The 27,981-nt window shown below is 45.8% G+C and overlaps 1 protein-coding gene across 4 annotated transcripts in view; it reads left to right on the top strand.

The window, feature by feature from the left end:
• The window catches only part of TACC3 (transforming acidic coiled-coil containing protein 3), a 534,052-nt gene that overhangs the window by 197,121 nt on the left and 308,950 nt on the right, over nt 1-27,981 (top strand). For 2 of the 4 annotated variants that reach the window (XM_086964227.1, XM_086964226.1), the window contains exons 6-7: nt 6,630-6,756; nt 27,849-27,904. In XM_086964227.1, the coding sequence (XP_086820353.1) occupies nt 6,630-6,756; nt 27,849-27,904 (183 nt within the window). Of the gene's footprint in view, nt 1-6,626; nt 6,757-27,848; nt 27,905-27,981 lie in introns of all 4 variants that reach the window. The other 2 variants (XM_086964225.1, XM_086964224.1) reach the window with 1 other exon arrangement.

Below are 27,981 nucleotides of genomic sequence, written 5' to 3'. Positions count from 1 at the left end.
AAGAAAATTGAGACAGAGTGGCTGAAAATCTTTAATATGCTTAAAGAAAAGGGTCATACTCTACTCTGTAGATACATCAGACAATTAAGCCACACTAGCCGAAGCAAAGAAAATGGGGTGGCAGCTGCAGAGTGGGTTAAGTATGTAAAGCAAGTGTACACAACATACCAGGAAAGGAGGGTCCCGCAAGAACAACAAAATCTACTAGACCAAGAAGAAGAGGACAAGTGTCTGTTTATTAACACAATAGGGATAACCACCTTGATCAAGAAAATGAGGACAGACCGCGCCATGGGCCGCAACTGAGCGCCAGCGGCAGTGTTCAAAGTGTCATACGGATTCTGGGTGGACCAGTTAACCCCACTCTTCAAGCATGACTTTGAAACAGCCTCCATTCCATCATCGTGGAAAGGCTCAATACTTTTCCCTATATATAAAAAAGGACACTGAACAAAACCTGAAAATTATCGGCTTGTGGCTTCGCTAGACATCGAAGCAAAGGCATATGCTAGAGTGTTGTTGAAGGAATTAGAAAGCTGGGCAGAGGAGCATAACATCCTTCCATTTTTCCAAACTGGATTCAGACCACAATGTTTCACAGTAGATAACATCATAGCACTGGGATACCTGTCCAGACGTGCGACCCAGCCCGCTCAACCTCCTTTGTTTTGCTGTTTTGTAGATTATAGTGCAGCATTTGACCGAGTGGACCGTGGCATATTATGGAGAAAACTCACCAAATGGGGCAACCCCCAAAAGTTGCTAAAGGCAATAGGGTCTCTTTACGATGGGACCTGGGTACGGATTGAGACTAGTCAAGCTTCTCTGACCACCAAGGTCCCAACAAATAACTGCCTTAAACAAGGGTGCGTTCTTGCACCTTTACTTTTTAACATCTACACATCCGACCTGGGTCAAGCACTGGAGGGAGCAAATCTAGTCATTCCAAAGTTGGGGAAGGTGCGGCTTCAAATCCTTCAATATGCTGACGATCTTGTAATTTTGGATCACACCAGGATAGGCTTGCAGAAAGCCTTATACGCGCTATACAGGTTTAATCAAAATAATATTTTATTGGTAAACCATTAGAAGACTAAGATCCTTATCTTTGGGAAGTACCATCGAAAGCAAACAGCTCAATGGCGCCTAGGTGACCAGCAAATCAGATCTTACAAAAATTTTAACTACCTGGGGCTCAGGCTAACGGAAGGGGCAAAAAACAGCAGCTCATTTGAAACATCTAAGAAATAAAGGGGCAGGAATCATCTGCAGTCTGCGAAGTCTCAATCGAAAATTACATAGCCCAACCACGTAATCCATCTTGAAAGTCCTAAAAGCAAAAGTAGTGCCCTCAGTCAACTATGGCCATTTAATCTTCCCTGGTGCCCTTACCAACTTTTACATGAGTTTCCAAATGTCCGTATATATAAGAAAGTGTTGGGCATCCCACAACAGGCCAGGAGAGCTAGAGTAAGGCTGGAGCTAGGTCTTTCTCGCCCAGATATCTCCTGCTTGGGAGACGCAATAAAATAATATATTAGCACCTTGAGAGCTCCAGCAACATCCTTGAAAGCGCAAATTAAAACTATTTTCGAAGAAAGCGAATCCCAATGGCAAGCGCAACTGACAGTAGCCACTCATCTGCTAGAAATAGAGGTGCAAAACCTGGTCAACGCTAATATTTCAATAGCTGCATGGAAAAGAGCAGTGCATAGACAGGTCAAGCATATTTAATTCGTAAGAGATCTCGATAGCCTGCATCACCATCCAAATCTTTCTACATTGGATGCCTCGTATAAAGTGGGAAAAGCACAGCCTTATCTTGAGCAAGCACTATCCGTCCAAACCCAAAAAAAGATCTTACATGAGGCTCCTTGCATTACCTATAGCGGAGTTTAATCAAATTTGGGCCCGCGTGGATAAATCAGCAGCATGCAGACTTTGCGATTACCATCAGGAATCCTGGTTCCATTTGTTGTTGCTGCCCAAAGCTAGCCAGTGAGAGGCACCATTTGGTCACCCCAATCTGCAGAGCTCAGGGTCTCACTCGATGCAGTAAAATCTGACTTGTGTTTTTCTTCAACAGCAAGTGAAACAGTAGCACGGCTGGGGAAATTTATAGACCTAATTCACGCAGGACTGTCTGCAAATGCAGAGCCGTATGAAGAAAACTGTAGGACTGGAAGCATGGGAGACACGGACATACCTTCCACTTAAAAATCAATGCACTTTGTTCTTAAACCATATAGCTAGAATATGATACTATACTGAATGTTTTATGCTTTATTAGGATGTAGTAATAATTAGGGAATTTAATTTATTTGGTTATTAGACAACTATTTTATATTGTTAGCATATTGTAATGATTTTAAATAATCAAACAATAAAAGGCTTTTTCACGTTCACATGGCTTATGTCAGTTTTTCACATGTCTGGGATGCTTTACTCAATACTAACAAGTCTTATCTTGAGTTCCAAGTCTGATGAACAGATTCTTATTATAGTAACTCATTACATGAACATACTTCTTTCTCCGGTACATAGGTCGTATCGCTTATCCACATTACCACACACTTTTTTTTCGTTTTGCTGGAACATACCTCATTGTGATGGTCACAATAAACCTGCAAATAAGCAGGCCTATATTATTTTCTCTTAAATTTCTAGATTAACGGCATTGGCTTCATGATTTTGTTTAGTTTTCCTTCCACAAGCTCATGAGTTGCTGCACACCCCTTTTAGCAAAAAAACGCCCAATCAGTAGTTTCAGAGCGACTTGTGAGCTTGTGGAACTAAAAAGTAAAAAAAATGTGTGTATGTATTTCAGTGGTTTTTCAGTTTTTCTAGTTTTTGTATTGGGCCTAACTAATGTCAGTTTGGCCATTGTTTCTATGTGAATGTGATTTTTTTTTTTTTTTTTTTTTTTAATAATGCAAATTTACCATACCAAACTATGACCTTGCCAGGTAGGTCGCTCCTCCCCCCACCCCACCGCTACAGCTGCACCAGCCCTTGTGCCTGACCCTTGCTCCTGCTGCCCATTCCTGGGCGTCGTTTTTTCTTCCCTCGCCACACCTGCCCACAGCCCGCTTTCTGCAGCTGCTGCCCCTTCCCCCGGTGCCCATTGCCCAGCTACTCCTCCCTCCCAGTTCCCTTTAAATGGAGGCAGCTGCGGGGACGCGCCGCGGCAAGCCCGTCTGCGCCCGGACCACGCCCAGCGCCAGAACCCCTTGACCCCGCGAACGACACGACACCAAACTCCACTATGACGCCAGCACCCTCCACACACAACGCCGGCGGAAACCACACCTGCTTCCAGGCCGGACCCACGAACCCTTCTCCTGCCGCACCTGCAGCTTCACCTGCGACAGAACCACCAAACCTCCAAGGACTGGACCCAACCACCTCCGCTGCATACTCAACTCCCGCTCAGCACGCAGACACGCCATCGAGTTCTGGGATCGGCTCGACACCTCCACCCCAGACGTGGCCTTCCTGACCGAGACCTGGTGGAACGACTCCTCGGCGCCCGACATCGCCATAGCCATCCCGAGCGGCTACAATATCACCCTCAGGGATCGCGCCAATGGAACCGGAAGAGGAATAGCCATTGTCCACAAGTCCACCCTCAAGGTCACCACCCACGCAGACGACACCCTCAACGCCTCCGAACACCGGATCCACACCGACCCCCAACACCACCCTCCGAGGAACACTCCTCTACAGACCGCCGGGCTCAGTTCAGAGACTCCATCGCCGACCTTGCCAGCACCCACACACTCGCCTCCACGAACTACATCCTCCTCGGGGACATGAACTTCCACCTCGGACGACTACGTCGACTCCGCCACCCTGATCGCCAACCTCGGCCTCAGACCACTCGTCACCGCACCCACCCACGCCTCCGGCCACACGCTGAACTGTCTTCTCCACAGGCACCCACATTGCCTTCAACCACACCACCGATCTCCACTGGACAGACCACCGCTGCATCTATTTCACCTTCAAGAAACCAACCACGCACCACCACACCCAACAGCTGCCTCACCACGGCTGAAGCAAAATCACCGAAGACCGACTGATCACCACCCTCATCCAGAACCCACCCACAGACACCACCAACCCAGACCCCGCAGCCCGCAACTACAGACAGTGGATAGACTGCGCCAACACCCTTGCCCTGCTCACGAAACCCTCCAACAACCACACCAGCAAGAGAGCCACCTGGTTCACCAATAAACTCCAGACCTCCAAACGAGCATGCCGGAAACTGGAGAAATTATGGCTCCACGAACGCACACCGCACAACCATGCAGCCCACAAGGACGCCCCCCGAAGTCCTCACCACCTCATCAGATCAGCCAAACGATCCTCCTTCAAAGACCGCCTGGATAACAACGCACACGACAGCAAAGAGCTCTTTAGCATCGTAAAGGAACTCTCCAACCCCAGCGCCAACACCAACATCCCGCCCTCTCAAGAACTGTGCGACTCAATAGGCACCAACGACGGAAGGTCATCAACATCTCCTTCTAAACAGCGACATTCCCGGATAGCTGGAAACATGCCAAAATCAACGCCCTCCTCAAGAAACCCAAGGCGGACCCCAAGGACCTCAAGAACTTCCGGCCCATCTCCCTGCTCCCATTCTCTGCAAAGGTCACTGAGAAAAGCATTAACACAGTTGGGCCGCCACCTGGAAGACAACAGCATCTTGGACCCTTTCCAGTCCGGATTCAGACGAAACCACAGCACCGAGACAGCCCTCACCGCCGCCACAGATGACATCAGGCGCCAACTAGACTACAGCAAAATATCAGCCCTCATCCTCCTCGACCTGTCTGCCGCCTTCGACGTGGTCTGCTATCGCATTCTAAAGACACACCTCTCAGAAGCCGGAATCCAAGAGAAGGCCCTTGACTGGACCACGGACTTCCTCTCTGGCAGAACCCAGAGGGTCCGCCTCCCACCCTTCCGATCCAAAGCCACGAAAATAATCTGCAGTGTCCCTCCAGGGCTCATCCCTGAACCCGACACTGTTCAACATCTACATGGCCCCCCTCGCACAAGTGGCCCGCCATCACGACCTCAACATAATCTCTTACGCCGACGACACCCAGCTCCTCCTCTCCCTCACCATGGACCCACACACCTCCAAAAATAACCTCAACGAGGGAATGAAGGCAGTCGCCGACTGGATGAGGAGCAGCCGTCTGAAGCTGAACTCTGACAAGACCGAGGTACTCTGGTGGCCAACCACACTGGGAGCAGCACCAACACCCACCGACCATGCACGTAACCTAGGATTCATCCTCAAGTCCTCCCTCTAAATGTCTAAACATGTCAACGCCGTCTCCTCCTCCTGCTACAACACCCTCCGCATGCTCCGCAGAATCTACAAGTGGATACCGACCGAAACAAGAAGAATGGTGACACAGGCCCTCGTCAGCAGCACACTGGACTACGGCAATGTACTCTACGCAGGAATCCCAGCCAAACACCTACGTCGACAACGCATCCAAAACTCCTCCGCCTGACTGATCGTCAACGTCCCCCGCCGCAGCCACATCACCCCCCACCTGAGAGACCTACACTGGCTCCCTGTCGACAAGAGTATCACCTTCAAGCTCCTCACCCACGCACACAAAGCACTCCACGCCGGACCAGCCTACCTGAACAGCAGACTCCGCTTCTACACCCCCACCCGCCAGCTCTGCTCCGCCTGCCTCGCCCTTGCTGCTGTCCCCGGCATCCAACGAACGACCTCGGGTGGCAGATCCTTCTCCTACCTCACCGCCAAAACCTGGAACACCCTCCCTATCCACATACGTCAGACCCAAGACCTACTCACCCTCAGAAGACTCCTCAAGACCTTGTGTGTGTGTGTGTGAGATATATATATATATATATCTATATCTCTATATCTATATCTATATCCCGAAGCGCACTGTCGGAGGTGAATGAATAACATTATGTATTAAAGCCTTGTATTTTGTAGCCTTTGTGAGTGATTGTCTCTTGTTTGGAATTGGGAGAGGAGAAGTTGTAAAGAAGGCGTGATGGCGTCTGTGCCCAATTCGGAGCACTGCTCACAGTTCCCTGCTCGCAACCTCGGGACCTCCATGTTACACACTGAGCATAATGTTTACTACCATTGTGGATGGCAGGGAGGGTCTATGACTCAAAGCGATAAACTCATCTATTTATGGTTCATGCCCTGTTATTTTGTGTTAGTTATAAACTTAGTTATTTAAGCTGAGTGCCTATGCATATGGCTATAGGGTGAAGCATTCATCTAGTATAGGATTCTGATCCAGCATACACAGCTCTTCCATTGCAATCACATATTTGACTTGTATTAATGTCTCAATCTGTGTTTATTACACTTGCTCCAAACAGTGTATTTTATTGTCACATTATTTCACAGGCACAGCAAAATGCCTCACATTTTGGTACGAGTGATGTATACTGTGAGTATTTAAACAGTTTCCAGATAAATTGGAAACATGTAGAAGATTTAAAACCTGGGGCTTGTATGCTTACTGATCCCCTATTAATCTGTTAATGTTTCTATATTGCTGAAACGTACTATTTCAACAACATCTAAGGAGCTATATTTGTTTTAGCAGGAAACCCATTGGCCCTTGAAAATTCCAGCAAAGGAAAAGGAGGAATTCGTTAGTAAACGTGGAGTGCAATTAATTGTACATGCGGACCCTGATATAAATTATGAGGACTTCAAGCCTGCTACTGAATGTAATTATTTTATTTGTTGCTATATTTGAAATGTGCTGCTTTAGTTTTCTGAATGTATTTTTGTGTTAAGATACTTTTGAATATTTTAATTTCTCAGGTGACATTGCTGCTTATTTTGTAATTGCTGCAACATTTTATTAATGGTCACAAACATACCATTTTATTTTAAATATTTTGTCAATTGTTCATAGGTACAGTTTTAGCAGAACAACGTTCATTCCACATTAATGTAACAAAAATCCATACTCTGGAGTGGACTAATAATTCAAGGCTTTTTCCTTTCTCTTAATTTACGAAACTCCTATTTCATGCATTTCCATGATATCCTGTTCCTGCTCCTCAACCTTGCCAAATATTTTGCACAGCCACTACTTGTGTACAAGGCTTCTCTGCTGCCATCCACCAGTACTTATACGGTCTCCAATACTCCATAGTCAGTGGTGTGGGGATACCCATTGCTGATCTTTTTTTCTTTGTTAATCTAAGACCCTAGTTAATTAATGCTTTTTAATGACAAGTTTTCTCGTGTTCCTAGCAGTAGATCTGGAGCATATTACTCCAAAGGTAGTGCTTGTGTTGGCCTAACTTCTCTATGAACCTGCCTTCACGATATAATTTGGGCTGGATACAAAATGTGTATGAATGCGCTCAGCACATACCCGTGAAAGGAAATCTCAATGGGGGATACGCAAAATGACTGCAGTTAGATCATTGTGTGTACCCTTGAAGAATCTTGACATTGATTCGCTGGATTCCTAATCTTCCTGAGATTTCACAAGGGTACGTGAGTGCATGTTCCTATACTCCGTCATCAATATTGCTCATATTCTGTTTGAGCGAGTTGGAAGGTTTAGCTCGTCTTTGTTTACCGTAAGGGTAACCTATGAAGAAAAATCTTACTTTCTATCACTGTACGGGAACAACTTTTCCAACCCTGATTGGATTAATGCAAAGGAGGGTCCTAGAATAGATGGCATATTTTTGCAGGTACCAAAGCTTATTGGCATGCCAAGGCAGACGCACATCCCAGTGTTACGTGTTAAAAACAATCTACTTCTGCCCGGAGTCCTTTTTGTGGGACCTTGATATATCTTAGAAAACGCAGCCATCCGCAAATTCCAAAAAGGGTACACAGTCAAAACATGAGCTAACATATCAAAAACAGAATTAGCACATATGCACAAACACCGTGCCAAATCTACATATCTGTAATGTAGGGTTGATGGACAGATAACAGGACAACTGTTTGTAGTTTAAAGAAAGCTGTGACTTTGCTTGTAGATTGTCCAGAGGAGAACAACTTAAATGTGAGAGAAAGAAGCTAAACTAAACATGACTTTGAGAGGTTTGTTTGCACAGCTGATGGAGGTGTCCGAGAGGAGCCTTGATGCAGGGCTGAAATAGGTCTGTGAAGGGTGGGGAAACCTATGAAGCAGGGGGGACACTGAGCTTGGAACAACTAGTTTGGGGCTAGTAATGGCCCAGTAGGTTTGTGAGAATGTGAGTGAGAACTGGATATCTATGTGGTGCTTACCTATGGATTTATATATATTCCAACTATCACATACGATACAAAATACATTCACAAAATGACCCATCAATAAATGAGCAACGCTTTAAAACCACTAATCCAGATAAAACTGCTAAGAATTACATAAAGGTACTCCTTCCTTGTGTAGTTACAATAAAGATTACAATAAACAACTATCATCTTGCATGACAACCAGGATCCACGAAGCACAATTGATTAAAACATAAAGATATGCGCAAATGCGAAGTACTCAATTCATATTGCTAGCAAGTCTGGTAGCAATCGCTTTGTCTAATTTGCCATTCTACAAATAAATTTAGAAACTGCAATCACTATCCCCTCTAGTAGAATCGCAGCTTCAGATTCTGAGTATATTTACACAGTCCATCAGGTTCACAAGACTACACATACACACTATCCACTTAGATACTGGTTTGATTACTTTAAGCAAAATAGAATATGTTCTGTCTTATCAGTGAGTCCACATGCTGGGCACATTGTAACAAAAGAACCTTTCTTGTATTAGTTTATACTCTAGTGTTGACTCCTCCTCAAGTACAGGAGTTCAGTGCATTCAGAAGTAGCAAATATCTTCATACTGGAGAATCTTAACATTTCATTCCTAGTTGCAGAATATTGCAGCATTCGAGTTCCATGTGACACAGATGAATGTGCTGATGGCGTCCCACTCCCTAAACATATTCGAGGCATTCAGGCTCCATAACCTAGCTTCCCCTGTTTTTTTTTTGTCCGTTTCTCTTTCCAGCCCTCTCGCTGCTGAGTTTAGTCTGGGTTTTAATAACTAATTCATGACTTCTATATCCCACAGTGTCAGAAGTACTACCTTTTTATAACTTTCAGTGTTGTCCGTTTTGAAAGATTCACCTGTTCTCGAAATTTCTCCAGTTCTGCACACCTGAATTCAAGCCAGCTACATTTCCGCAGTGATATATTACCAGAGAAATGGCACACTACTGCCTCTGCTGTGAAGATACAAACCATGTACTCTAGATACAACTATAGTCCGCTAGGACCAAAGGTATATTTCTAAAGTCAAGCCACTGAGGAGCACTGGAAGCCTTCCACAGACCAGATCACCTTGGATTTCTATCTCTCTTCTGATGGGTCAGTCGTACTTTAACAAGCTTTCTTTAAGCCTTTTCTTGGGTTATGTATGCCTTTCGCAGCTAGTATTGGAGTATGTATATTAGAAAGAAGCCTCTTAAAAGTCTTAGGCAAGTGAAAAAATGAGGGTGTACACATGATCCTCTTGGGACGTGCATATATTGTTTTATCCACATCACAAACCCAAAGACTGTCGAGCATGCAGATAACCTTGCAAAAGCATCCAAGGTTGAGGAAAGACTGCTGAGGTGACTTCAGAAGTCTGAGGCAGTTGCTCTGAGGCAGTTGATTGTCTCCCCCCCCCCCCCCCCCCCTCCTCCCAATCCGAGGAATCGACAAACAAACTGAGCATCTTCATTGTAATTGGCCTCCACCTCTACTAAGCCACTGGCAAAATCCACTAAAACTCTCATTGATTACACCAAGTGGCATTTGCTGGTCCGTTTTTTCTTTTGGGCTACCCTGATTGCTCTGGGCCTGCCCGGACTCACCTGCTTTTGGGGAGTCCCCTGGTCCTGACGTTGCTCCTTCTACGATTCTTGCATGGATTTAATTTAACAAGGCTTGTAGGTCCTCTCGCCAGACACCAAACAATCAGCGCTCAACATCCTTCATGTAACAGCTCGTGTGCGGCTCCTGCTCCACATCGCCTGGTCCTTTCAGCTAAAAAGTCAATGTTATCGTCATCCATCTTGCAACACCCGACATTAGAGGGCATTTGTCTTCCAAGTCTCCTGGTCACTCCTGAGTGACATACTCTGTCCTCTCTGCTTGCAGGTACCTCATCTAGAATCCACATTTGGATTCCACCGTACACTTTCTCATTCAGCAGCGTCACTTTCCTGAAGTCCTCCATTGGGTTCGACAGCGGTTTCCAACACCACTTCACACATATGCCCTCTGCTTCACTGGTGTAGATAACGTGGGTACTAGGGTATCCACGTGCAGGGTGGCTTTCCAACCTTCTGTCTTCCGCTTGTTTTCTTCAGGCTCTACTGGGAAAGGTCCTTAATCCTTCACACGTTCTCCATGGGGTCCCGGTCTACTCACATTATGTGGTTCCTTGGCGTCCCAGCACTTCTACATCCTCTCGACCTGGCCTTCACCAGAGTGGTGGTTCCTACACCACTTTCTTAGTATATGGTTTGGTGTACCCCCCAACCCGCCCCCCCCCCCTTCCCTGGCCACTATATTTTGTGCAATTTACTATGTTTCTTTGCTAAAGTACTGTGTGCATTGTGCATATCTCTAGGTAGGTGCTATTTCTATGTGTTAGTTATATAATAAATACATATTTTTATAAATACTTTGTATGGTTCTTTTTTACCTAATACATACTATAAGATTGTATTCTGGTAAAACAAGCTGCTTTACACTCCTTCTGGACTAAGCCTGAAGGCTGCTCTCCACAGCTACCACTTAGAGAGCTTTTGAAGGTTGTCTAATACCTCTTAAATCACTATAAGGGTTGTGTGGACTAGTGCAAGGTGCCCACTTACATTAGTGGAAATCATATACCAGGCCTGCTTCTCACAGTATGCCAGTAACATTTTCCGTTTGTGCTCCTTTCTGCCTCACCAGAGTCCCTTCACAGTTCACAAAAATGTTTGCAGGGTTTTCCCTATCTTCGGAGTTTAGGGATGCCAGTTTTTCCCTATCTCCATGACTGGCTGTTGAAGGACAGTGAAACTCCTGACATCATTGGGGTTCTTGATTTAATGAATCAAACTGGACTCCTTCATAGAGGCTTCCTTTCATTGGAGCTGTCCTGGTTGTAGTACAATTCAGGGCCTTCCCTCTATTGCAACAAATCCAGTACATTTGGGCTCTGATTCTGATGTATCAGTCTCGGTACTGGATCTCGATGAGAGCAATCAGTCTTCTTGGCCTTCTTCCTGCATCCTACTCGACAATTGCACCAAGTGGCTTATGCTGGCTCTGCAGTGATATCTGAAGTTCATTGAGCTCAGTACACCAAGCGCAAATCCAAACTCAGACACAGGTAAAGACTGACACTAAAACAAAAGCCCTGGCTCAGGGAGATCAAGAGACACTAGAAAGCCAAGAGAGGATAGAGAGCTCGAATGGCAGAGGAAATCTCCAAGATAACTCACAAGGACTTCAGAAAACAAAAGAGACACAGACGACCCAAAACCAGGGGCTACAAGGCAATGGAAAGCTGCGATGAAAATAATGAAGGCAATACAAGAGCTAACAAACCGGATGGGAGAGACCGAGTCATCGAGAACGAACAAAAACTCTGCAAAGAAACCGAAAAATCAAAAAAGAAAACAAAGGAAAAAGAGATAGTAAAAGAGGCAGAAAAAGAATCTGTAAGCAGAGAGAACCTTGATCTCCTGGAAAAAAAAGGCAAAAAGATTACAAACGATAAAGAATTTAAAAGCTGCAGCTAAAATTACTGGTCACTTGATGGATTCCCAACCAAGAATCTTAAATATATTTAGTCCAGCAATTAAAGATAGATTACAGTCTTGCATTCCCAATGAAACAATACCAACCACGATGGATCGACAAGGCGTCCACAATGACGCCACCGCCGATGCAGCGCAAGCAATTCAAGCAGCACCCCCAACAACACCTCCAACAGTAGACCAAGAGCAGACCGATATAAGGGAAGAAAGCAAGTTGGCTCCTAATACGGATTCAGTCTCTAATATAAGCCCAGCAGTGGAAGGGCAAGCTCCAGAAGAAATCTCGGATGGGTCTGAGTCCGAGATCTATGAGACTGGAGTATCAATTTCCAGCAAATCCAGCGAAGAAAGTGCTCAGAGTGAAGATCCCAGACTGGAGGAACATCCCATGAAGGCACCTTATTCGCCAGATATCGGAACTAAAAATGCTCTCATACATGACAACACTCCAATAAAAAAACTGGGGAAAAAAAGAAGCAGACATAAGAGACACTCAAAAATAATTAACAATGAAACTACAGATCCTGGGAGCAACCCAGAGTATATCACAGGGAGAACTAAACTCTCACGCAAAAGCCCCCATCGAAAATCAAATTTGGAATCTGAGAGGAACAAGTGTATTACTGACATTCCGGATGAAGAAGAGAAGTTGAGGCACAGGGAGCCCTCACTAAGTGAAGTTCTTAATTCAATTAAAATTTTCCATCAAGATGTGAAAAAAGATAGCGAAAGGAACCATGTCGCTATCCAAAAACTTGAAGGTGCTATCAATAAAGTAGGTAGTACATGTTTGGAGATCTCCGACAGAATGTGTTCTGTAGAAGTCAGGGCGGAAAATCTGAAATCAGATGTCAGTAAGCTACAAATGCAGGCAAAAGACCAAGAAGGAATAATTAAGGACTTAATGACAAAGGTCGAAGACCAAGAGAATCGAGCAAGAAGAAATAATCTTCGATTTCTTAAGATCCCCGAGGGCTCAGAGGGAAGCAACCCAAGAGGCTTCATGTCCAACCTCTTAAAATCATCCTTCCCGGAACTTAATTCTTGGGAAATGGACAGAGAAGTCTGTCGAGCACATCGTTTTCCTCTGTCAGTATCAAAACGCTCAGATAAATCATTACAATACCCCAGAGCATTCCTAGTGAACTTTGGAAATTATCTAGTACGTGACACTATATATGACCTGGCTAGACCCACAACTAAAAGAGAATACAAGGGGTTCAAGTTTTTTGCAAGACCTGATTTTGCGCATGCAACTGTAGAACGACGATGGCGAATGAGACAACTTTTCGCACCCTTTGAAAAGCTGGGAGCGACGGTCTTTATGCAAAATCCGGCACGATTAAAAGTAATCTACAAAGGCTCAACGAGGAGCTTTATAAGTGAAATCCAGGCAGAGGCTTACCTTAAGGAGGTCGCAAAGAAAACGAAACAAAATAATGGCAAATAAACGAAAGCGGAAAATCAGTATGGACTGGATATGGTACAAACACTTACAAACTACCTAATAAATTGATATGAACGGTATATTGATCAAATATGATAAAAATATTTAGCAAAGAATACTAAAATATAAAGAATATGATGGTGCTGTCAAATTTTTGTTATTCGATATATGGTTGACATTTTCTTGGATGAAAAAAATAACAGGCTAGGGGCAAGCTTAGGCGTACGGACCACACAGCCATCAACAACTGGGTGAGCCAAAACCCAGGTTGCCTCGAAGGGTGGAAGGGGGAGGTGGGGTTAGGGGATGGGGTCGAGAGGGAGGAAGGGGGGAGAAAGCTCAGAAATATGGTGATTACAGTTCCAGATGCATTTTGAGAATTATAAATTGTGATACTAATGTTAATAATGTTAAGGAGTTGGATGATTTGATTTGCTTCTGTTTTTTTATTTTCTATAACAGATATGCATCAAAATGTAATAATACAATAATATGGCTAGGATAAAAATGTGTTACTGGAATGTGGCGGGGCTCAATGATAGGAGAAAAAGGGAACAAATGTGGGGGCTAATACGGACAAACTCGTTCGATATAATATGTCTCCAGGAGACCCACATCTCATGGGCAGAACGGGAAGTACTGAAGGCCCCGGGGTTTAACTTACTGGTTTGTACTAGCCAAACTACGAGGACAAAGGGGTTCGCCATACTAGCAAGATCTTTTTTGGGGGAGGCTACGCGTAAACTAGCTGATCCTCTAGGCAGGTGGGTGATCGCGGAGCTTAAGAGCGGAATCACAATATGTTCCATTTACGCCCCTAATCAAGATGATCCATCAATCTTTAATGACCTGGAGATAGAACTAGCTTCCTGGCCTCAGGTACTGATCTTCTGTGGGGACTTTAATATCTCCCTACCCAGAGCAAGTGCATTACATAAACAAGTGCGATTTAAATATGTTGGTCGTAAGCCAAAAGTTTATAGTGCTGTTTCCCAACTAAAAGAAAGTTTAGGTCTGGTCGATTTATGGGACATAAAGCAGGGTCAAAACCCAGGGTATACATATTTCTCGCACCCTCATAATAAATATGTTCGTATCGACTATATTTTAAGGTCAAATAATCGGGCAAGTCCGGCACAAATCAGTAAACTACCAAAAACTATTTCGGACCATAATCCCCTATCTCTTACTCTCTATTTAAGCAACATGTCCAGACCTCGTTCAAGTTGGTCCTTTGTCAAAAAACTGCTTCTAAATAATGAATATGTAGAATATATGAAAAATTGGTCGAAGGAATTTTTCGACTATAATCGATATAGCACATCTATCAATATGGGCTGGGACTGTTTTAAGGCTGCAATTCGTGGGGAGACAGTTCGCTATGTGGCCAGACAGAGGAAAGAGGTGGCAAGGATTAATGAATTACAAATACAAAAATTAGCAGAACTAGAAGAGAAACACACTAGTCTAATAGCACAAAAAAAGGACGGTGGCTCAGTTTTAAGAGATATGGCGATACTAAAAGCAGAGATAAATAGTAATCTTACCCAAAGGATGGCTGAATTATACCAATCCCACCGAAATAAGATCTATGAAATGGGAGATAGGGTGGGTAAGCAATTGGCACTCCGAACTCGCCAAAGTCAATCTCTTAATTCGATTACGCGCTTTGAGTCAGAAGGCCAAGAATTTACAACACCCGAAACGATCTTAGAAGATTTTCAAAATTATTATGGGAAATTATATAAAAACGAGGATTCTATAAATCCCAACGCGATCAAAAAAATACTATCCAAATGGGCAATCGAGCAAGAAGATGCAGTAGGAATGGATAATGCTACTAGGCTTGATCTAGAAAGAGAAATAACCCAAACAGAAGTGGAAGCTGCTCTTGCAGAGTTAGCTTCAGAAAAAGCAGCAGGGCCCGACAAAATACCACTCGAGTTCTATAAAATTCTGGGTAATATCGTAACGCCTCTGCTTCTTGATTTATTTGTTGGAATTCAAGTAAGTGGCATCCCTCCTAGGTCTTGGCAGGAAACTAATATTGTAATCTTCCAAAAGAAAGATAAGCCCCCTCAGCTGCCCTCATTGTATCGACCTATCTCTTTAATAAATTCTGACTCAAAACTCTATTCTAAGATCTTGGCTAATCGGCTCAGGGGGATCATCGAACATCTGGTCTCCCCCTGGCAACATGGGTTCATTCCGGGCAAGGGCACTACGGATCATACCCGACGCGCTATTTCACTGTTTGATGCCGCAAATGCTACGGGTGTCCGGATGTCGATGGTCCTCCTGGATGCCGAGAAGGCCTTCGACAGGGTCTCATGGGCATTCATGTGGGCAATACTAGAACAAAATAATGTTGGACCTTGCTTAATGAAATCAATTAAGGCAATGTATTACTCACCGAAGACTAAGGTATTGGTGATGGGCCAGGAATCCGGATTTTTTGACATATTTCGGGGGACTAGGCAGGGATGCCCTTGCTGTCCGATCCTTTTTGCTCTTTACATAAATCCTCTTATTTTAAAACTACTAAAGGCTGAGGCGATTAAACCAGTAACATCGAGCCCCTACCATACAAAAATATTAGCATACGCCGATGATGTGGCAGTAATAACACCACAGCCCACTGAGGCTATATTAGCAATAGAACAAACTACCCAAGCCTTCGGCCAAATATCAGGATACTCTCTAAACAGGGACAAAACGATGGTTATCTGCACAAATAATGTATACTTCATTGATCCCAGAAGGGTAGAATCCGCTGTGTATCTGGGAGTTCGAATATCCGCCAAAATAGACGAGATTGTGAAAATTAACTATGAACCACTCCTCCATAAAGTAAAGAAAGATCTCAAAAGGATTGATGGACTACACCTCTCAATCATCGGAAGAGGCAATTTCCTCAAAATGAATATTTTACCCCGGGTCTTATACCTGTTTCGAGCGATTCCTCTTCTAGTGAAAAGTTAACATTTTAAAGGGATTGGAATCCCAATTGAGTAAATTTGTGTGGGGATATGGGAAGGTAAGGAGATCTATCCGGAAGTTTTCATTACCCATCACTAGAGGAGGACTAGCAATACCGGATCTGAGACTTTATTCATGGGCTGCTCTTCTACAACAGATGATGTTACTATTTCATGTGAAACCGCTGGAAAATGAGGTGGGGGCTAATCACATACCTTCAATCTATGAGTTGTCCATCGTTGATAGGGCTAATGGTCTTTTACTGAAACAGGTTGAACCCTCATATTATAAGAAAGTAAAGTTCAAGGTTATATCAAACGCATGGGTAACGTGGAGGAAAATTACGAGATATATGAAAATCCCTAAATATAATAGATATATTTCACTATGGCACTCCTTAATATTACCACCACAAATATATGACGTCATTTCTAGATGCTGGGAAACGTTAGGAGTACTAACAATAGGAGATTTTCTGACTCCCACTTATGGTCAAAGATTTCAACAACTTCAATCCAAATTTGCTATCCGGAATAACAGTGTATTCAAATTTATACAAATCAATACAATCTTAAATTCAAAAGCTGCTAATATTTTTCTGGATAATATCCCTTTAATAGATTGTCTGTCTAGATCCACCACTAGGATAGGTACTATCTAGACATCTTAATTGAAAATCAACAAGATGATTTAGAATCTACCGAAGTGGGTTGGTCGAGGAAACTAAATAATCCCAACGTAGATATTGACATGTCGCTGATACTATCGACACAGCTTTTTATGTCTTCTAATTTGAAAGCTCAATTATATATAACCATTTATGATTTGTATTTTACTCCCGCCAAACTCTACTCTTAGGGGATAAGGCCCACTTCAGAGTGTCCAAGGTGTGGTAAAGCAGCAGCAAATCTGTTACACATGCTCTATGAATGTGATAAACTACTAGCACTTAGAACAATGATTGCTGGGTTCTGGCAGGAAGTGTTCGGGCATCCAGTAGCCGAATCTCCCACCCTCTATATTTTGGGCTACGATAATACTCTGAGCCATACTAAGGCGGAAGAAGTATCACTCTTCTTGGGTACGGCAATATATAGAATAACACTAACCGCCTGTTGGAAGGATGCTGATCCCCCTAACTTCCAGATTTGGCTGTCCCGGCTGTTAGGTATGTACAATCAAGAAAAGGCGATTTTTGCCTGTAAAGGGACAAAGTCTAGAGCACGTGGTATTGAGATCTGGAAACCAATTGAAAATTGGAGAAAGACAATAGAGAATGTGGATAAATGAGTGTTATCAGGACCAAACTGTCATAGATCTTTGTCTTTTTTATGTCATATCCAAAGTATTTTTTTTTCTAAAACGGTTTTTGATAATTACTGAATTCCTTTTTTAAACATTGTTCTTCTCTCTGTCTGTATCTGCAACTGTAAATTACCAAATAAAAAAATATTTTTTAAAAAAGAGAGCTCAGTACCAATGAAACCTGTTGCATTCCATTCAGTTTTTGGGAGAAACTGCACACAATCTGCAAGGTGTCTGCTAGATCTCAATAGGACCATCGGTAGAGCTGTCTTCCAAACCCAGAGTTGATGATGGTGACAAATGTCTCTGCTTGCCAGGGGAGGTAGTCTGGGGGTAAGTTTAGGTCAGAGGACACTGGCCTCCGGTGGAAATCTGTCTTACTGTAAGAATGCTGGAGTTGTTGGCCATTTGTCTGGTGATGGCTATCCTGTCATGCATCAAGGGGAGGCTGGTGCATGTTCTGGGACACCGTGTTGTGGTACGGCAGCAATCATTGTGGAGTGAAGTCATGATTTATGTGCCAACATCCTCTGCTCCTTATAGCTGGCTGAAGTGTAAGGGCATTTTTCTGATAGTGAACCATTTGTAGAGATCCTTGAATGCCAGCGCGGGTGAGTCCAGCTGGCAGAGTTTTGCGGATTTCAAATTGTGCCAACACACAGAAGTGGCCCAGCTCATTTTCCAGCAGTGATGAGAACCATGGCTAGATATTTGTGTAAACGCTCACTAGGATACACATTCCAGCTGGAAGGGCACACAACTCATAGGTTTTCCTGCCGTGGGTTCCAAAAAAAGTTTGAGTGACTGTGCCCAAGTCATCCTATTGGTCTGGCTTGGAACTTCTGGGCATCGGCATCTGCTTTCCAATCCGGCTCCCACATGAGAGCATCTCCTGTTGCAGAAGGGCAGGGTCTTTAACCTGTGCCTGCAAAATCTACACCTCAATCGGGGGTTTATTTAGCTCACTACTCACCTGTGAGTGTCTCAAGGTGCTGGTGGGGGAAGGGGGACGCAGCTCCGGTTCAATCGAAGAACCAGGTCTTGAGGCTCCTTCTAAAGGTGTGGAGGGTGGGGGAGCGTCTGATGTTCACTGGGAGCTCGTTCCAGGCTCTGGCTGCGACATAGGAGAAAGTTCTTCCTCCTGCTCTGGTTCTGCGGATGCGGGGGTCTCTGCGAGGGCAAGGTCTGCAGAGCGAAGGTCTCTCTTGGGTACGTGGAAGAAGACTAAAGGTATTTTTTGTGTCCGAAGTTGTTGAGGGATTTGGAGGCATGGGTGAGCATTTTGAAGGTCCCTCTTCTCGACGGGGAGCCAGTGGAGGGTGCATAGGTGTTGGGTTATTTTTTTTGTGCCGTGGGGTTCCGAGGAAGAGTCTGGCTGCTGCGTTCTTGATGGTCTTTAGCCTGTATGTGAGGGTTCTGTTTCCGGCGTAGAGGTTATTTCCGTAGTCCAATCTGCTAGTTATTAGTGCATGGGTGACCATTTTTCTGCATTCTGGGGGTATCCATTTGAAGGTCTTGCAGAGGATCCCGAGGCAGTTTAAGCTGGTGAAGGCGATGGAGTTGATCTGGCGGGTCATAGTGAGGGAGGATTCTAGGATGATGCAGAGGTTCCATGCGTGGTCTGTACTGGTGTGCGGACTCCCAAAGGCGGAGGACCACCAGGTGCCGTACAAGATAGAGGGTCTGAGGATGAGTACCTCTGTCTTCCCCCGAGTTGAGCTTCAGGAAGCTGCTTTTCATCCAGGGGGCTACGTCCCTTTTTCCTTCTTGGAAAGAGTCTGGTGTCTTCTGGGTTCTTCGTGAGGGAGAGGATAAGCTGTGTGTCTGCGTAAGATACTATGCTGAGCCCCTGTTGTCTGACGATGGCAGCAAAGGAGGCCATGTAGATGTTAAAGAGCGTGGGGCTGAGTGATGATCCTTGGGATCTCCGCAGTTGATCTGAGTGGGTTCGGAGATGAAAGACGGGAGTCTGATCCTCTGGGTTCTGCCGGAGAGAAGGGATCAGCTTCAGGCGAGGGCGGTTCCTTGTATCCCTGCGTCGAGTAGTCTGGCTGTGAGGGTGCGATGTGAGTCTGAAAAAAAACATAGTGATAGATTGCTTACCGTAGAATTACCCCCAGGCGTCCGACTGGATCCGGAAAGTTTTCGTCAGCAGTACCCCTGCGCCTTGGTAGGTGGCGTTGTGCATCTCCGCGTCAGACGGAGCTGTGGTCGCCGAGATGACGTCACAGGCGCTACTTATACGACGCCCACACGCGCTGACTTCAGTTCTTTATTTTTCCGCGCCAGCAAACCAGATCCGGGAAGAGCAGGTACCCCCAGTCATTGTTTGACTAACTTTATGAGGCGCATTGTCTGTTTTTTTTTCATTGCGTCTACGACTCCTGGTGCAGTTGGGATGCCCGGTTTTAAGTCATGCGAGGACTGTCATTGCATGATGTCGGTGGTGGATCTGCACCGAGTGGGGCTTTTCTGCCTGAGGCGCTACCACGACCCCAAGTCGTGCCCCGACTGCCGGGCCATGGTGCCGAAGTCTGCAGGTGCGGTCCTGAAAGCTGCTGGAGGCCTGGCAGTAGGCTCCACACCGTTGTAGGTCCTGGTCCCATGGGAGATCGAGGGACCGTGCGTGGAGTCATTATCGATCCCTGGGATCCAAGTCTTTGCACTGTGGGTCAAGTAAGGCGAAGCACAAGAAGTCGAATAAATGTCCTCGTTCTCCGACCTCCCATCGCAGGTCGCACGGCGCGGCTGATGGTGCGGGTGGTGCCTCCCCCGCGGCTCCGGCGGAGCCTGTGGTACCGCCGCCGACCTACCTGCCCTTTCCGGGTCTGCCGGCAACTCCGGACAGTTACAGGTGTTCCTGTCTGCCATGGCTCACCTCTTTGTGCCGTCTGGTCCCGCTGGTGCGCCTTCTGGCCCCACATTCCCAATTATGGGTCCTCACGTTCCATCGCCGGCGGCCCCGGCGTCTGTGCCGGCTCTGGCCCCACCGCCATAGAACCCCCTTGGATCCAGACCTGGATCCTGGTTGACTTCATAACACCTCCACCAACGACAGCACCACTTCCCCATGTCCCTGTTCCTTATTTTAGGCCTGTGGAAAGGCCTGAGGGGGAAGGGGAGGACTGGGAGGGGTCTGAGGACCCTCTCGCAGCTGATTGAGAGTATAACCAGGACTGGGCAGAAGAGTTGGGGGAAGCCAGTGGTCTGGATACCTCACCAGACCTTGGCATACTTTCTCCTACCGTGGCTACGGAGGAGGGCGCTAGTTATGCTGTGGTGTTGCGTAGGGCGGCCGTGGCTCTACACCTCGTGCTCCCTACTGTGGCAGTCAGGACTGACCTCCTGACAGAAGGGCTTCAGCCAGCAGCTACTTCTGCAGAGCCGCTACTCCCCCTTCAACGAAGCACTTTCCGACGTCCTTTTGGGCACCTGGTCCAGGCCCACCACAGGGGCTCCTGTGGATAGGAACGTGGTCCGACGCCATCGCCCGGCTCCTGGTGACCCCATTTTCCTTTCACTACACCCCACCCCCGAGACCTTGGTTGTCCAAGCCTCTGCTTCCCCGACTGCCTTCCCTCCTGCACCTCTGGATAGGGAATCCAAGAAACTAGATCGGTTTGGAAAGAAGATTTTTTCTTCCGCCAGTTCTGCGCTGCGGTCAGTTAACACGATTCAGAAAAGGGGGTGGTGATGGACAGAGTATCTGAATTAAGCAGAACACTCCTACCCAGTCAACAGATCAGGGCTTGATCCATCACCGTTTTTTAGCTCACTGCACCATCCCAGCTCAGAACCTGGCTACAGCAAGCCGGGCCGACGACGGCTGAAATGCCAGAAACCGGTCCCCGGTAGCTTGTTTCCTTCCCAGTGTAAGAATTGGCTTGGTCGTTTGGTTTGCCCTGTTCCCATCATGCACTGGGACAGGAACAGACTAATTTGCATATAGCCAGGTTCTGAGCTGGGATGGTGCAGTGAGCTAAAAAAACGGTGTTGGATCTAGCCCTGATCTCTTGACTGGGTGAGAGTATTCTGCTTAATTCAGAAACTCTGTCCATCACCACCCCTTGTTGTTAAATATTTTGTCCACCCTAAGCGTGGAAGGGTATACTCAGATGTGAGTCCCCTGCTCATTGCACCATCAGGATTCAAGCAAGCCGGGCCGACGACGGCTGAAATGCCAGAAACCGGTACCCGGTAGCTTGTTTCCTTCCCAGTGTAAGAATTGGCTTGGTAGTTTGGTTTGCCCTGTTCCCATCATGCACTGGGACAGGAACAGACTAATTTGCATATAGCCAGGTTCTGAGCTGGTGCGGTGCAGTGAGCTGAAAAACGGTGTTGGATCTAGCCCTGATCTCTTGACTGGGTGAGAGTATTCTGCTTAATTCAGAAACTCTGTCCATCACCACCCCTTGTTGTTAAATATGCGGTCAGTTAACACTGCATGTCTCTTGGACCGTTATTCCCACTCTGTGGGATAGGTGGCGCAAGTGCTGCCTCAGTGTCCTGGGGAGGCTTGGATAGCTTCTCTCAGGCTGTTGCAGAGGGGATAGACGCAGCTAAGTTCATGATTTGTTGTGGCCTAGACACTGGGCCGATCGATTGCAACGTGGTGGCTGTTCGACGCCACCCCTGGTTGAGGACAACTGGATTTTCGGGGGATGTCCAAAACACACTTATGGACATTCCTTTTGATGGCCGCTGCCTCTTCGGTGACAAAGCAGACTTTAAGGACTCGCGGGTTACGGCCAAGTCCTTGAGGCTGTCTGCAGTCCGCCTTCCTCCGCCTTCTGCTTTTCGCTCCTTTTTGTGGCACCAAAAGGGGCGCCCGCAGCTTTAGCAACAGAGCCACAAGCCTGCCAGCAACAATCCAAGCACGGACGTGGGTTCCGCCATGGCGGCCCAAGGTGCCAGTGGGCGGATCAGTCCACCTCCACCCCCGACTCCAAACCTTCCTAGCCTGAAATTTCAGGCCCATCAAATGCTAGTGGGCGGGAGGCTTCGCCATCACCTCCCCCACTGGCGCACTATCACATCGGACAGGTGTGTTTTAGAGAGTCCGGAGGAGCTACTCCCTTCCCTTCGAGACTACTCCTCCAGCCATGCCACCTCGGTACCACCGCATGTCGGGGGATCACTTGGTATTTCTTCAGCAGGAAGTTGTGGCTCTTGGCCAAGGGAGCCATCGAGCACGTTCCGATGCCAGAAGTAGGTCGTTGTTGCTATTCCCATTACTTTGTGTTGCCCAAGAAGGACAAGGGCCTACGTCCTATCTTAGACCTCCGGAATGCCAATCGCTTCCACCGCAAAGAGAAGGTCAAGATGCTCACTGTGGCTCAGGTCTTGTCTGTTCTCGATCCACAAGACTGGATGGTAGCTCTGGACTTGCAGGATGCTTATTTCCACATCCCAGTCCTGCGGGCCCACCGGTGTTACCTGCGGTTCACGGTAGGCCACGAGCATTTTCAGTTCACCGTGCTCCATTCGGTCTTTACGAAAGTGATGGTGGTAGTCGCAGCTCATCTGTGCCGATCAGAGGTTTCAGTCTTCCCCCTATCTTGACGACTGGTAGTTAAAAGCGGGATCGCCCCAGACAGTTGTCTCCCACCTCCAGACTACGGCCGACCTGCATTTGCTGGGGTTTTCCATCAACATGCCAAAGGCGCACCGGATTCCCTCTCAAAAGCTCCTCTTTATCCGAGCGGTTCTGGACACAGCGCAGTTTCGGGTCTATTCTCTCGAACAGCGAGTCCAGGATATTCTGGCTCTGATTCCGATCTTTCAGCCCTTGTCCCGGGTTTCGGTCAGAGTGACTCTGAGGCTGCTGGGCCTCATGGCCTCCTGTAATCCTGCCAGATGGCATATGCAGGCTCTGCAGTGGAACCTGAGGTTCCGGTGGGCGCATCATCAGGGGAAACAGTCTGATCACGTTCAGATCTCGGAGGGCACTGCACAACAGTTGCAGTGGTGGCTCACGAACCGGCATTGGGTCGACGGCAGATCCCTCTTCCTTCCCCAACCGGAGTTTACAGTGGTCACTGATGCGTCCCTCCTGGGATGGGGTGGCCACATCGGAGAGGAGATCAGAGGCCTCTGGTCTCAGGCGGAGCCCAAGCTCCAAATCCACCTTCTGGAGCTTCGGGCGATCCGGCTTGCACTGAAGGCATTCCTTCCCTCTGTCGAATGGAGAGTAGTGCAGGTGTTCAGACCACACCACCGCCTTGTGGTACTGCAACAAACAGGGCTGGGTGGGGTCGTGGACCCTATGTCAAGGGGCTCTGCATCTCTGGACCTGGCTAGAACATCAGGGCGTTTTCCTTGTGGTTCAACACCTGGCAGGTTCTTCGAACTCCAGGACTAACAAACTCAGCTGCATTTGCATGATGGATCACGAATGGCCTCTTCACTCAGAGGTGGTGCAAGGTCTCTTACAGCAGTGGGGTGAGCCTAGGTTAGATCTATTCGCCACCGAAGAGCACGCACAATGTAATCAGTTCTGCGTGTTGGAATTTCCAAGGCGGCACTCGCTCGGCGACGCTTTTTGTCGCGAGTGGATTTGCGGTCTGTTGTACGCCTTTCCGCCTATTCCACTTCTGCCCAGAGTGCTGAAGATCAGGCGAGACCGGGCACAAGTCATCCTTGTGGCCCAGTACTGGGCTCGAAGAGTATTTTTTAAATTTGATTTTAAAAGTTTTATATAGCGCTGGTAGACCCGGAGGTATCAGAGCGCTTTACATGAAGGACAATATGACCCTGTGCTATGCAGTCAAATTGCTAGATGGTGAACAGGGAAGCCATCTTGGGTACATGTACTGGACACTGGTTATTACGAGTTCCTCAGTTACATGAGGGATACACTGAAACCTATGGTGTTTGGAATCAAACACCTTGTCCTAATAAATCCATATGGATTCCAGTAGTAGATCTATTAAGACATGCACCCAGAGGGCACCTTAGAAGTGCCCCTTAAAACCTTCCAACCTTTTGTTTGCTGCCTGACTGGTATTGACTAGCCTGTCCCCACAGATGTTTCTGACCCCCTGGAGGTGAGAGCCTGCCCTCTGAGGTCCGAAACAATGCCTGTCCTGGATTGAGGTGTCATGTCTTCCAAGCAGTATGGCTAGTAATCGGCATATCAAGGCAAGAGGATTCAAAGGCCTCTGCCGCCTTTCGTATGCAAACCCGGCATTTTGCCATAACAAGGGAAATGCCACCCCCTGCACAGGACAGGTGGAAAAACTAGCTAACTAGGAGTGTTCATTATCAGTCCAATTAAACACCTCCGGAGAACTACCTGAAGTGAACAAAAAAATTAGATTTCCATCGTCTTGGGTTTTGGTGGAATTAGATACACTGGTTCATGGTTATGCCCACTCCCCACAGGAAGTGGTCATATAGGGGGGTTAGGCACCCCAAAGGTAAGTAACCCATTATCTACTAGCTTACACTCCCATTAATGCCCCTAAATTGAGTAGATGTCAACCTTGTTTCCAGGAACTCCGATTCGACCGACATAAGGAAGAGGACAAAGAAGAGCGAAGAAAGCAAGAAATGAGGTCCATCTGTGGACTTTTTGGTGCCAAACCCTGCCGGCACCTGTCCCAATCACAACAAACTCTTCCTTCCTGTGTGCATCTGCCAAAAACTCAGGTGGGCTGCCAGCACTACGCACATTGTCAGCAGTCTTCCGTGGAGTAAAGGAGCTACTCCACTACAGTGTGCAAGCCCCAAACAGCAAAGTCTTGTCACCTGTTCTGTCACTCTGTCTCACTGACTCAGCAGCCGCCAAGGAAGCAGTCACTGTGTCCATAAGGTCAGATTTGTCTCCCCATCAAGTGAGAAGACGCCAGGTCCAAACGGAGCAACACAGCCCCAATACCTGGGGTACTGGACCCTTGCAGCAACCAAAACCTGTTTGAATCCAATCCTGACTCAACAAATCAAAGACAGAGTAGCCATCAAGGGCCAGTAATTTTTGGGGTAAACTATTGCTCTCAGAAATCGTATTAGTCGAGTTTTGCAACTGTCAAGACTGAACTTAAACCTTGAGTTCATAAATGATCATTAATGTGCAAGCTAATTCTATCTAATCTTTCCATACTAGATCTCGCCATAGCTTTCCTGGTAGGTTGACTACGATAATGTCTTGGTCTCCCAGAGTACATTAAGCGCAAGTTGTAATTGCCCAAAACGTTGCACCCAGACATTCTCAAAATTCCTTACGCAGAATGTCCTTCCCCATCTAAACAGGCTACTGTGGTTGCCAGTAGAACATCGCATCTACTTAATCTCTAGTCCTTGCCCGTTGGGCCTTCTTGCAGCAAGACTTTTGTATTTTTGGAAACTGACTCCTAACTCATCAGCTGACCAAATTACCCCAACTTGCCAACCTCTACCTCCTGCAACTTCCAGTAGTTTGCAGAGTCAGAAGAGGTGGCTGTTACTTTTCATTCCTAGAGTCAAAGCTTTGGAATACATTTCCCACTGTGCTAAGGAAAATACTCATTATTTACAATTTTGAAAGCATGCTGAACACTTGGTTTCAGAGTTCCCTCTGTATAATGTGCTTTGTACCTTACTGAGGATGAGCGACTTCTTTCTTAAGGCAGCTGACATGCTATGCAAACAAGATTTAATTATTTTGCAATACCATTTGTGAAATAGCAAAGTAGTTTCTAGGTAGGCCAAAGCCCATTCAACCAAAGGGAAGGCAACCTTGTTAAAGCGCATATCCTTGGTGGGTTTCTGTGGACCAGTCAAAAGGAAATATTTTTATATCAGAAGCCACTGTTTGGATTCTAACGCTAGAGCTGACCCCTGTGTGGATCAAATTGCTTTAAGAAACTGTTCTGGTTTATCCTTTTATTGGAAGAAGAGTTTGTTTTATGGAATTATTTTCTTAGAAAGAGCTGCTAGTGTTTAGGGATGTGCTTGCTACTCTATTTTAATGTTTCCGATTATCAATGTAGAAAATAAAATGCCGAAGAAATTAAATTAACTTGTCCTTCTTCATGTGTCTAAGCCATAAACATTTGTGTACTTGGTAATGTTAAGAATAACTTACTACTTTGTCAGGTGTCGTAAAACAAAGGATGAAATGTGTTCAAGACTCTTAAGGGTTCTTTGATTTGGCTACCGTGATCCCATTTCTTATAAAATTGCATGTTTGCAAGAAGTTAAAGAAACTCTTAAAGAGTGAATCTTTCTCTGAAGAAAAAAAGCCAAAATGCACAACAGTGGATGATACTCTTGGGTGAAGTCCCAATCCACACATGTCTATACCAAAGGGAGATCTGATGAACAAGGTCATCTCTCCAGATTTTGTCATTCACCATTATGAGACTGTTATTCACCACACAGACTTCAGAGCCCTATACAACGCTGAAGCTACCATCAGCATTGGCTTCAGTATCAAACATTTCATCATATATATTGAATAATTTAAAGAAACTGCTCTGACAATGCTTTAAACTTGCTTCCTTTTACAGAAGGATGGCTGAAACTAACAAAATACTGCAATTTACTTCCCCGGTGTTAAGCGCTCCCTATTAAAACTCCACAAGAAGGCATATTCTTGACGTGTCAGCCATTCAGTCTATTGTTAGACTATCTAATGATTCTAGTTATATGAAAGTAACAATTTGCCTCGCTGTTATTCTGGAAAGCGAGCAAATTGAAGGAAAAAAATCTGGATTTTCAGAAAGTTCTGTCTCTGGCTTTGTTATTGTGAATAGTCCACTCCAGACACTAATTTTCATCCACTACCAATTTAAGACCTAAAGGAAGATTCCCATGTCTGAAAACGTAGATTACAAGCAAGTAGTTTGTCTTTCTCTACTATTGCTTTTTTTGCAGATTCTTAAGTATGTCTAACTAGTCCCAAGAAGGACATTCTCACAGATGAACAGAGTACAAGTTTACGTTCTCTATAGTTTATGACGGAGTACCTTTTCTGTTAGATTTGTAATTTTTCAAGCTATTAATTTCTGTTATTACCTTTAGTTTGTGTTTCTTTATTAAAACATTTCTTCTATTGGGTGCTGTCTGTTATGAATCCAAAGTGAATTGTAATAGTCTGTCTTCCTGCACTTATAAAGAGGTAGTCTGCTCTATATAATTTGAGAGAATTCACTTGATTGAGAACCAGTATCTCAAGCAAGTACATATCATTTCAGGTATTTTGTTTTTATATGCCCTAGTTCTATAGTGTGACCATTCTGTAAGTTGTAGCTGAATTTACATACAAAATACATTTTCTAAAATGTCTTTCTAGTTGGATTCGGACAACCGACGGAAATAGATTACTTGGAACAGTTTGGTGCTGTTACTGTAAGTAGGCTTACATTTTCATAAACTGTTTTTAAACAATTTAAAGAGAAAAGGCTTAATCATGTATAAAGAAATTA

This window comes from Lissotriton vulgaris, chromosome 3_2, assembly GCF_964263255.1.
Source record: "Lissotriton vulgaris chromosome 3_2, aLisVul1.2, whole genome shotgun sequence".
In the NCBI taxonomy this organism is placed as follows: Eukaryota; Metazoa; Chordata; class Amphibia; order Caudata; family Salamandridae; genus Lissotriton; species Lissotriton vulgaris.
This window is presented reverse-complemented; position numbering and strand designations above follow the sequence as displayed.